Source organism: Emys orbicularis, chromosome 8, assembly GCF_028017835.1.
Source record: "Emys orbicularis isolate rEmyOrb1 chromosome 8, rEmyOrb1.hap1, whole genome shotgun sequence".
Taxonomy (NCBI): domain Eukaryota; kingdom Metazoa; phylum Chordata; order Testudines; family Emydidae; genus Emys; species Emys orbicularis.
Window position 1 is genome coordinate 66,367,854 of NC_088690.1, and position 12,925 is coordinate 66,380,778.

At 39.0% G+C, this 12,925-nt stretch overlaps 1 protein-coding gene across 1 annotated transcript in view; it reads left to right on the forward strand.

Annotated features, from left to right (window-relative positions):
- Positions 1–12,925, forward strand: part of SUCO (SUN domain containing ossification factor) — a 72,378-nt gene that overhangs the window by 20,666 nt on the left and 38,787 nt on the right. Inside the window, exons 3-6 of the mRNA XM_065409617.1 lie at positions 2,631–2,741; positions 4,606–4,751; positions 9,573–9,713; positions 9,915–10,065. Coding sequence (XP_065265689.1) covers positions 2,631–2,741; positions 4,606–4,751; positions 9,573–9,713; positions 9,915–10,065 — 549 coding nt within the window. The remainder of the gene's footprint in view (positions 1–2,630; positions 2,742–4,605; positions 4,752–9,572; positions 9,714–9,914; positions 10,066–12,925) is intronic.

Consider the following 12,925-nt stretch of genomic DNA (forward strand, 5'->3'; position numbering starts at 1 on the left):
CTTCACAACTCACAGATAGATGTAGATTTCATTTTTAGAAGGTACACACTATACATTTTTAAACAGTGATTTATTTTGAAAACATTTCAGATTAGTTTTACAGCTATATCAGAAAATGAATGATTGTTTGGTTATTTCATTTACCAAAGGTAATTGAAGCAGATATTTATGAAGTCATTGGGAGGTGAACTATCTCCAATTCAACAGGTTAATCATTAATATTTGGAGGATTTTCTTGCCATGACGTATTAGGAGGAGAACATCACCAGACAACATTTAAATTGTCTTATTTAACTAAAACAACAACGTTAAGTATTCTGGATTTTTTTCTTCAACAGCAAACATATAATATTTTAACAAAACAAGCATATGTCCCTCACTTCTCTCATTTATCTCCAGACTTCTTCTCCTTGTCCAGATCTATTCCGCCCCCAGCAATTTTCTATTCATTGAACTTTTTGAAACTTTTCACTTTTAGAGAGAGGTAAGGGATTGACTCTGTGTACACAAATTAAGAGGGACATTAGAATTGAGGTCTGTTATTTCTCACCTCTACATATGTATGTATGTATTTATTTATTTTTGCTGTTAATAAGCATGTTACCCCTGGAGGCGCACATCTACAGTTTGAAAACTGCAAAACTAAGCATCTCTGATGGTATCTTCTAGACTGAGCACTGAGTCCCACTGGGTAGATAGAAAGATTAACCTAAATCTATACAGAAGCCTGTGGAACCCCATAAAATTGGGTCCCTAATCCATGAACTATTGGAACTCATTTACAAAACTTTTCTTAAACATTACATGAATATATTGTCTCATACTATAGAATTAAAATTTATAATCACTATTACATTACAGCTCAAAGATATCTCATCATGGATCTTAATTAAAACTATCTTTAGATTTTTTCCTCAAAAAGCATTTTATCAAAAAAAATCCGATTTAAATAAAATCTGTTTTTTAAATCATTGATTTTTATCCACCCTGTGCACAATCCTGCAGTTCTGATGACCTCAGCTGGAAGAATACAAGATCAATTTTAAAATGAGCAAAACTACACAATCATAAAAAATGGGACTTGTTACTAATCTTTCATACCCCAGTTTGATTTTATGGCTAATGTAATATGCCCACATCACTCAAAGAAGAAGCCAAGTGATCTGTAGTGGGGCTTGAGTTTGTGAAACCACCCTTGTACACTTTGTACTGATTTTTCTGATAACCACCTTCCCCCTCATTAGGATGCTTATTTGTTTCAGAAGCAGATGTCTAAAATTTAAACCTAGAGATTAAACTCATTCCACCAGATCCAAAGTATCTTTTGTAGCTTGTTTAAGAAATTTGTGTGTGTGTGTGTGTGTGTGTGTGTGTGTGTAATTTAGAGCTGTTGATTTTTTAGCATATTACTCTTGACTGGGTCTCAAGAACTCCTCAGTTCAGGAGGGCAATCTTGCAGTGTTTGACTAGCCCTCCTTTTAGAGGAATTTCTGCTAGTTAATCTTTCAGGAGTGGGGATCTGAGTGGCTAATACTTGAGAGAGGTCACTTACCTGAAAGTGTGCAAGATTAATTTCATATGCAGATCCATACTTATTTTCCTCCTTTTCTGGAGTCTGTCTTAACCAACTGAGGGTTAGTTAGGAGCTACAGTTCATTATATAGCCTTGCTTCTCCTTGTGTATTCAGACATTTAGCACGTTTAGCCTTCAGAATCACTGATTTTTCAAATGGGTCTTATACAATGAGGGGCATGCATTTCCCAAGCTTGTGAATATGTACAGACTATATTTCAAAGAACTGCAACTATAGGTAAACAATTTCTCAGATATGGTTCACCGATCCAGCCAAGAGTGTAACTTCCCGCATATATAGTCTCTAAATTATTTTCTGTATGAGAAGTTGTACCAGTTTAAATCTATCTAGTTGAACTGACACAGACCCCTAACAGACACACTTAAGCAGTCTTAACAGTTTCTTAAATCTGTTTATCTTGTGTCAAATTAAGCTAAACAGATTTAGGCCACATTATAGTGGCATGTCTATGGCACCATAGCTGTGCCAGCATAACTCCATAGTGTAAATGTAGCCTACAGCAGCAAATAGGGTTTTTCCATCACTGTAGAAACACCACCTCCCTAAGTGATGGTAGCTAGATCAACAGAAGCATTTTTCTGTCAGCCTGGCTGCATCTACACCAGGATTAGGTTGGCATGGTTACAGTGCTCAGATGTGAATTTTTCACACCTCTGAGTGCTGTAGCTATATCAACCTAAATCTTAAGTGTAGACCAGGCCTTAAGGAAATGTTAAATTGGTTTGTGTTTTTTAGTGTAAACCCCTTAATTGAACTAAAATGATTTAAACTGGTGTGACTTTTCTTGTACAGACAAGGATTTAAGAGCATTTAGCTTATATACATTAGCGTGTAAGACATGTCTCTGGATGTTCCATAACTCAGCTTGTTTTCTTTTGTTGGATCTAGAATTCAGGTCTAGAAAGGTAAAATACTCCAAGGTTTGTCTCAAGACCAATAGTGGGAAAGTGCTTTTAGTAGAATTAAATTGATTAAATTCAAGCATGGTATGAATATTTATTATCCAATTGTTTTTTTTACTTTATAATGTACTAGGAGGAAACAGGCAGACCCATTGGAACAGAGTCTTTAGAACATGTGGACTCAAATATACACAGTTATCCTGGAGAAACTGATTTACTTGATGACTGCACAAAAGATGACCAGGCAAGCTTTTTCATTCGTTTGTCATTTGGTGCATTTTTCAAACATTTTATGGCTTTGAGCTTTTCATTTGTGTGTAGAGGTTTTATAACGATTTATATTGTATTTTACTTGCATGGAGATATTGGGCACAGAGCTGCTGGAGGTGTCATTTTTCAGATGGGAGAAAAAAACAAGGACCAACACATTTTATTAAAGTCCAGCATGTATAATTTTTAACAGTGAGGGTAATTGACTGTTGCACAACTTACCAAGGATGTGGTGGATTCTCCATCACTAGAAGCTTTTAAATCAAGATTGGATGTCTTTCTAAAAGATGCTCAAGCACATAACTACTTGTTTGGCTAGAAACAGGAGTCACTTGGTGATATTCTATTGCCTGTGTTATGTAGCAGCTCAGACTAGATGATTGTGCCGGTCCCTTCTGGCCTTGAAATCTATGAATCTGTAGTACTTTCTGCCTACCTAAATTCCCTCTGCACTTTCAATTAGATGCAGTATTCTTCATTTTCTAAACAGCTTTTACATTCCATCTTTCAGGTGGCTGCATTTCAGTGGAGAGTGCAGGATTGTGTGTAATAAAGTACTTTGAGAACTTTGTATAAAAATTACAGTTTAGAGAGAAGTTATTTGATTTCTGTTGAAACATACCTCATACTTTCTAGGGGTCAAAAGACAAAGTATACTAAAATATTTAACTCTGCGTTCCAGGTTATAGATATAATTCCATCATAAATCCTTCCCAGCCTCTTTGTGTTTAGAGTAATGACTCAAGCTAATCCAATTGATGAGTAGGGGCACTTGGTTAAGAGTACTATCTATTCCTGAAGGAAATACTCTGGTCTGTTTTGCACTTACCACATGCACACCTACAAATGTATTTTACAGTTTATAGTTTTGCATGGTGTAGTCAATGTGATCGGGTAGCTAAAGGACTAGGAGTTAAAACCAATGGAAAGCTATTTATTTGAACCTCATTTTGTTTGTTTTCCTGTATGAAAAATGTGGCTAAAATACTTGCATCTCAACTGGGATGTTGTCAAGGTGAATGTTTGTAATATGTGTTGAAACCTTGGGATGAAAGCTTTAGGTAGTATAAATTATTTTTGCACTTAATGTGAGACCTCAAACATATTCCTGTTCCAATATAATTAAATTCAATTGCTTAAACATTTATTTATTTTGTAATGGCATTATTGGTGTAAACAAAGTGGTATAAATTCTTGTTTTGGTGAAATGTATTACGTTTTTTAGAAATATAGCATTATTAGGAAAAATTTCCTAATTGTATTGTTGGGTATAAAACAAAAATTGCAAATATGTCCCAAAGTAGCATTTAGTATCATGTATGTTGCTTATGAATGAAAGCATGCAATGTTTCTTTATGGCAGGGGTCGGCAACCTTTCAGAAGTGGTGTGCCGAGTCTTCATTTATTCACTCTAATTTAAGGTTTTGCGTGCCAGTAATACATTTTAACGTTTTTAGAAGGTCTCTTTCTATAAGTCTATAATATATAACTAAATGAATGTTGTATGTAAAGTAAATAAGGTTTTTAAAATGTTTAAGAAGCTTCATTTAAAATTAAATTAAAATGCAGAGCCCCCCGACAGGTGGCCAGAACCCGGGCAGTGTGAGTGCCACTGAAAATCAGCTTGTGTGCCGCCTTTGGCATGCGTGCCATAGGTTACCTACCCCTGCTTTATGGTGTCAGATTCTCACGTGTGTGTGTGTGTGTGTATATATTTGGTTTTTGAAGAGATCAGTAATTCAGATGTCTGTTTTATGTAAATACAGGAGAAATGTACATTACATCTCACTTATCAGAAGTCATTCAAATTTTGCACTGATTTCTAATATTTTAAACAGACTACAGAAATGGGTGAATTAAGTCTGCCTCAGGTTGAGACACTACCTTCAGTAGACTTAAATGAAGCTTCTTCTAGCATAACTGCAAGCATTGAAAACATTTCCAGTTCATCTACCTCAGAGATCTCTCCAGTCTCGCAGCCTGAGTAAGCTTTTTATTTTGTTACCATTTTGGTCTTTATTGCAAATAAGTAGTATTTCCCCAAATAGGTGGCCCTTCTAAATTGTTAGGCATGAGGAATTGGTTGTAATACTGTGTAGGTGTTGGGATTTTGCTTGCCAAGAGTACCATAGCATTCTCATAGCTATATATTTTTGTTAGAGAATGCCACCTGAAAGTATTTAATCAGTTCTTCAAAATCTCCATGGCAACAGCTTTCTCATTGATTTACAGTGGGGGAAACTATTGTTGCTACTATGCAAACTTCAGCCTACCACACTCTTATTAGTTTTGCTACATACTGATTTATGATAGCAAGGCTACTCCAATATACTGTACCACTTCTGCAGTGCATCTTTCCTGCATTGTTTGCCTGAAGTGTCAATGTTGATTATAGTGATATATACTGAGAACTGAAATATTTTTTTCCTTTCACAGTAGTAATCTTCCTAACTGTATTCTATATACATTGCATAGTATATCTGAAAAATACAGGTCTTTATCTGTTCCCTGTTAAAGGCCACTAGCCCTCACAAATAGGCTTTCATGTCTTTGCCAGAACTGTTTCACAGCTGGGCTGGGCTTTGTCCCTTAAGGAGATAAGCCTCTAAGAATTCTGTTATTCCCAGCAGCATCAACAGGGCTGTCCTAAACTCTCTGCTCTGACAGCAGGAGACTTTCCCCCCCTTAAATGGGGTCTCAAAACATCTTCATTTAAAAGAATTCAGCAGTGCCTGTACTGCTTCTGAGGCTCCCAGTGGATCATAGTCTAGGTTATCAGTGGCTGGGTGGCTCTGAAGCAGTCTCTTCAAAGGGCACCTCTGGAACACAAAGGCATCACTCTGCTGCCCCCTCTATGATGACACAACATGCAGGAAAATAACAAGAAAAAGTTGAAGGTAACTATAGAATTCAAGTTGTGTAAAATTACAGAACACCAACCCCTAGCATAAGAATTTAGACTTCTCTTGCAAAGTTCCCCTCAGTCCCCTCAGACACATCAGGATCTTAAAACAATGCTCAGCTAATCATTTTGCTGGAAAATCTCTGCTGCAGTACTTAGGCAGAACAGAACCAATTAAGCCTGACTCACTATCATTAAATTGACAGATTAAAGGAAAATCAGAATAAATTGGACTCATTAAATGTAGCCAGTTAAAAAAATTATTTAAAGTCTGAGGATACATCTGCACTGCAATAAAAAAGCCCCAGCACTGAGTCTCAGAGCCTGTGTCAATTTATTTGGGCTGTGGGGCTACAAATTGCAGTGTAGCCACTGGGGCTGAGGCTGGAGCTCGGGCTCCAACATCCACCCCCCTCGTGGGGTTTCAGAGCATATGCTCTATCCTAAACACAAATGCCTCCATTACAGTTTTTGTCCCCTAATTGGCCTATTTATCCTGATGCATTCATGGATATTCTTCTATGCCAGTGATGTTCGAGACTCATGGTAAAAATCACAAGAGCTGGTAGCACTCTTAGTGGGCTTCTTAAACCCTTAGTTCATGGAGCCATATAACTTCATGAGACTTTCACCTTCCATTAAAAAAGTTTCTAGCCCTCATGGCTGGGGAAAAGCTGGAAAAAGTGAGCCCTAAAGGCTGGAACGAGAAGGCAAATTTAAAACGTTTTTTAAAATCTTCTCATTTTTCGGGCTAGTCAATGATAGTATGGGTCCTGATTCATGATTTTCAAATGGTTTGGATTGGCTTCCCTGAATAAATAAGGGAAGAAGGAACAGGGTGACCAGAGAAGGTGAATGTTTCTTTACACTTAAAAACCTTTTTAATCAAAAGAAAAATATTTATACCTATTTTAATTTCTTTCTATATGGACACTTATTTAAAGTGGCAATGACTTTTAACAAGTGTGTTCAATCAAAGACAACATATGGAAGTTTAGCAAACACTTTTATAGTCCAAGATGTTAAAGAAAAAGTTGTATAGCTATCTTATTTTGCTGTTGTGAGCTTTGAGTTGTGAACTGCCTGTTTAGCTGCCTTTTCTGTTAGTATGAGACATTAGAACCACCACAAACATACTTGAATCATTCCATCTAAACTCCTGTTTTTACTCTATAATAACTTAAAAGTTGTTCCTTTTGGACATGAAACTGCTCATGAGTCATCTCTGCCAAAAGACGAATATTTTTGGAAACCTTTCAGAAAAAATCAGTTGCCATCTGAGTAAGATGAGAGATTTTGATTATATAAACTTTCTTTATTTTCTGACTTGCATTTCAGTTAGTACTCAATGTGAACAAATGATGTGCACATGTTTTGTAGTAATTTTTTTTTTAACAATTTACATTTGCAAATGACTAAACAGGACAAAATACATGTGCTTAGTGTTTGTGCTACTCTTTCATATATGTAAACTACACATGTATATCTTCTGTGGAAAAAAAAATCTCATTTGTGGCTAATAAAGTTAAGGTATACCCTAAGATTTTTTCAGTTAATATTTGCACCATATTTTATTGAATTACTGATTATTCATATTCACATTGTTTCTGTTCATTCATCTTCTCAGTCTTGTAGGGTCAAGAATGTGCAGAGCAATTTAATATTAATACGTTCAAGTTAGGTTTTACACCTTGGCATCTGAATTTGAGGTTTAATGCAAAGGTGTGATTCACCTGGCTCTGCAACGGAAAGGGATTTAAAGGAAATAGCTATTAATATAATGGACTGAATAACTTGTAATTATAACCACTGGTTTTAAGGATTCGTATTTAACACAAATCCTAAATGAACCTGTCTGGTAAAATCAATCTCTTAAACAAGATAATTAGTAGTCTCCTTTTGTACTCGTAGGGATAGACAGATCTCTTTGCTGCATGGCCAAGAATAAGTTTTTGAATGTCTGGGTTTTTTCTCCCATTTAGCATTTTCATTTGAAAGGTGCCAAAATTAGTTCCTTAATTTTTTTTTTCCCCCTATTGCTGCTTCTGTTGTAGGAGTAGCACCAGGTGGCAAACTGAAAGATTCAGCCTGTAGGTTGCTAACCTGCTGTTATGCTTTGGAGGAGAGGGGGTAGGGGAGGGGACAGCATTTTGCAGCCCAGTGTCAGAATATTAGTGAGACAAGGTTTGTATTGCCCCAGGTGAAGATTGCTAGTGCTGAGATATGAGAGGCCGAGCAAAGGCTTTTCTTAGTTCTGATTTATCACCCTTATAGATAATGTTCCCTCTAATTTTTCCCATCCATTGTGGAATGAATTTTATGTGCACTAATATGGAGGTGATGTGTGGCAGGAGTGGGGCTGAGGGGTTCGCTGTGTGTGGGGGGAGAGGGCTCAGGGCTGGAGTAGAGGGTTGTGGTAAAGGGGGGGAGGGCTCTGGGGTGGGGCTGGGGATGAGGAGTTTCGGGTGCAGGCTGCCTTGGGTTTGCGGCAGGGAGAGAGGACTCCCCCCAGCCATCTCTCTCCACAACAGCACCTTGGCTGGGGGAGAGGCGTCTTGCCCTTCAGCCATCTTCCAGGCCCACCTATGGCCACGCCCGAGTGCAGTGTGCACACCTGCACGGCTCTGCTAATTTTGTGTGCGGCCCTTGGTTGTCTCCTGCATGGCAATGCAGGCGTACACCTTAGCGGGAATATAGCTTATAGACCACTGGTTCTCAAACTATTGTACTGGTGACCCCTTTCACACAGCAAGCCTCTGGGTGCAACCCCCTTATAAATTAAAAACACTTGTTTATATATTTAACTCCATTATAAATTGCTGGAAGAAAAGTGGGGTTTGGGGTGGAGGCTGTCAGCTTTTGACCTCCCATGTAATAAACTTGCGACCCCCTGAGGGGTCCTGACCCCCAGTTTGAGAACCCCTGTGTTAGACCATTGTGTACTTTTACCCTGTATGAATGTAGGCAGAAAAGGAACAAATCAAAAATTCATTTGTTCCATCTTCTCTCTCCATTTTTTTTTCTGCTTCATCTCTGATGAAAGGCAGCTATGGCCTTTTGTTGCTTTAGGATCTATGTGACCCAGCAAGTTCAAGTTTTCTTCCTGAAGACCGAAATGAAATAATCAAGATACAAGGACAGATTCTGTAGCCCAGTTGTGGCCCCTTTACACAGTGGCCCAAAGGGGCTGTAATGCAGCATCATTTGGTCAGCAGAGAATTCCCGTGGTATAGGAGAATGGCCTGCTAGCACACATGTGCTGCTGCCAGGCCCTGTGTCTTTTCATGCCACCCCCTCCTGGCTTAAGAGGCATGACAGTGCTCTGTTCAGCTGTACATATCCTCCTCTGATGTACGGTCTATGAAGAATCCTACACCAGTGGTGAAACTAACAGCCAGTCAGGCAGCTCTAAGTTGCGTTGGTTAAGGCTCACCCTGAGAATCTCACAAATGAGCTGGTTACAGCTCCCTTTCCTGCAGCCCAAGCAAAGCAAAGTTTGGACAGAAGAGCCAATTTCCCCCTTTATTTTGTAATAGTAATGGAAAATTCACTATAGCAAGAGTGATGAGATGTCTTAATTGAGACTTTTGAGAGCTGGCGACTGGGCCTTCTATAAAACCCATGTTGTGTGCTGCTACTTGTACCATGGCAAATGGAATAGATGGGAAATAGATCATCCTTGATGTGAGCGATATGAGAATACACTTCCAAAATAGTGACATAACATTACATATTTCTCTTCATCCACTTACAAGATCTATGACTGACATTTCCATGGTACTGTATTATATATGTATTCTCTCTTTTTCTCTATCAAAATAGCTTCATTAACTTACCTCTTTGATTAGCAGGGTACTTCTTAATACCAGAAGGGTAAAAAGCATGTTATTTCTTTCCCTTCAGTGCAATAGAAAATTCCCGTGCTGATATCCCTGTAGTCAGCTCTAGTGAAGCTGAGCAGTCAGAACCTGACTGTGATATTGGTGGGGCACTTGAGGCTGACCCTCAGAGTGAGCCTTCCTCTTTTGTCAGTCCACCAGAGAGGTGAGTGTTGTGAGCCTAAAATAACTTCAATGTGTTTTGCTATGCTGGCTTTGCAACATGGTCATTCACCTGCTCTGCTTGCTTCTGTATCCGTTGTTTGTGTACAAGTTCATATGTAGTATATTAAATGTAGTGTTATGAAGATTATAAAACTGCTTAATGTGTTCGTTATAGCTTCTAATATTCTTGTGTATTTTTCAGCCTTGTGGGTCAGCATATAGAGAACATCTCTTCTTCACATGGCAAGGGAAAGATGACTAAATCTGACTTTGAGTCAAAGGTTGCAGCAACTGAAAATGGGCCAGAGAAGGCGAAATCTGCTTTGAATGCTTCAGATAACTTGAAAAGGGAGGTATGTAATATAACTTGAAATATTCTGCCAGGACACACACAATTAAGGAACTATCCAGGAATTGTTTAAATTGCAAAATTATCTTTTTGCCTTTTCCTCTGCTTTGATATGTATATTGCCTCAAAGATTTCTTCAAAAACTCATTTCCCCTCTTGCTTTATTCAGTTTTAAGTATCAGGTTTTCATTTCCCTCTTTGCTTTAAGAATTAGTATTCCCTTCATTTGGGGGATTGAGCTGTAGTTCAGATTACTGCCTTGTGTGATGTGATTTCACTAGTTAGGTCATTGAATGATCTTGCCAAGATCCTTCATCACAGAGGACGAAGGACTGATATTAATGATGATTCAAATCTAAAAAAATTGTAGAAAGCTGCCCAGGATGGTGGCAAACGAGGGTCTTGTATCTCATAGTGGGGAGAACAGTAAAGGGAAAAAACAAATTTTATTTGCAGCAGAAAAAGCACTTTTTTTTCAATATTAAAAAAAAAAATGGTTTCTCTTCCCTGTACTGCCCCATTCTTCTATGTAAAATGGGCAGATACTGTTGGAAGAGAAAAAGTCACAAAACTTACTTGGAAATAATGCAAGAAAACCAAAACAACTATTTAAAAAAAAAAAAAAAAAAAAAAAAAAAAAACCCTGATGACAGCCATCCAACACAAAAAGTGGAATCGGCTACAATTCCACAGCCCACACAATGCCGTCTCTGGGAGAAACCATGGCACGAGGACCTGCCACATGGGCACTACACAACACCCCAACATCATGAATTTATGAAGATTATCTCTAACCAGAGCTGAACTATCTGTACACTCCAAGGGACTGAACTTCTGCGATGCCACAGAACCTAATACCACACTAAACATGGGGAGAACTATAAGAGTTCTTCCACTGACTTTCCCTCAAAGAATTTTTTCACAACAATGGCAACACCACCCACAATTACCATGTCCCGACTGACAGTCATAAGAAAAAAGAATTATCTGACTGGACATCACAGAGAAGACAAAATCACACTCTTGATCATTGTGTTGCTTAAGGAAAAAAATTGACTGTGAAATCCTTAACAAACATCACATCCACCACAATCTCTCCACTGCCGAGAGGACAGCTATACAGACCCTGAAATCCAGCCACCAAATAGCAATCAAATGAACAGACAAAGGAGGCATCATCGTAGTCCTCAACCATGATTATGTTAACGAGGCCAAGTGACATCTGTCCGACACCACCTACTACAAAGAATTCAAAGAAGACCGCACACCACAATTTACCCAGGAAATTGAGGATATCATGAAATCCTTCCCCAAACCACTCCAAGAGAAACTCTACAACTTCATCCTCCACAAATCCAACCCAGACCCCTTTTACACGTTCCCAAGATACACAAACCAGGGAATCCAGGCAGACCCATAGAAACCATCCTCAGACTATTCACCACACAAAGGGCAACTTTCCTCTATGACACAACTGATTCTTCCAGAAACTCCACAACATTAACAACCTCCCTCAGAACACTGTCCTTTGCACCATGGATGTCACCTCCCTATACACCAGCATACCTCACAACGATGGCATAGCTGCCTTCCTCAGAATTTTACAAGATAATGGACAACCCTCAGATATCCACCTCCAGCACATCGCCAAATTCACTCATTTTCATCCTCACCTGCAACAGTTTTACATTCAACAACAAACACTTTGCCCACACCATGGGAACAGCACCAGGTACTAGGATGGCTCCCCAATGTGTCAACATCTTCATGGGTCACCTTGAAGAAGAATTTCTGGAAAAATGCACCACAAAATCAATGATATACTTCACATATATCAATGATGTTTTCATCCTCTGGACAGATGATCTAAATTCCCTCAAACTTCAACCACCATGATCCAGCCATTAAACTTTCTGTAGAACACTTCCACACTAGCATCAACTTCCTGGACACCACAATCAGCTTCAACAATGAAACCCTCCAGACTACTATATATGAGAAATCCACAGATCGCCACCTCTGCCTTCATAGATCCAGTAGCCACCTCAAACAGATCAAGAAATCTGCTATCTACAGCCAGGCATTCAGATACTACAGAATATGCTTCAAGGTGAAAGTGTGGAATATATAACTTCACACTTAAAACCGTCTTCACTGAACAAGGACATTCCAACAGAGAAGTACATTGCATCATGGAACAGGCCACCCAAATACCCTGAGAGAATCTGCTTCAATACAGAAATAAAAACTATATACCTCTAGCTGTCACCTACCACACACTGGAACATTTACAGGGTATCATAAACTGCAACCCATTTTTGATGGGGACCCCATCCTGAAAGATCTTTCCTGAACCCCCTCTTCTGGCCTTCAAATAACCCTCCAGCCTCTCCAAGCTCATCATCTGAAGCAAGCTCCCCACAGACCAGGACACACCAACTCAAAGTGGCACCAGACCCTGCCAGAACAGATGCGCAACCTGCAGAAATATTTTCATTCTGCTATAATCCATATCTCCATAATACACTTTTCAAGATCCATGTGTGACGGGTTTGATTACAGAAACCCCCTTGGGAGCCACCACCCGATGTGCCAAGACCACTTCTACCCCTGCTTTCCCTGCCAGCTCAAGACTCCAGCACCCTGTCTTGCAGAGCCAGACGCACCCGTCTGCTCCAACAAAGACCCAGGGTCTGAATTACTTGCCCCCAAAGCTGCAGGCTTCACTGAAAGCAGCTAACAGAAGTGTTCTTGTCTTTAACACCCAGATGCCCAACTCCCAATGGGGTCTAAACCCAAATAAATCCGTTTTACCCTGTATAAAGCTTATGCACGGTAAACTCATAAATTGTTCGACCTCTGTA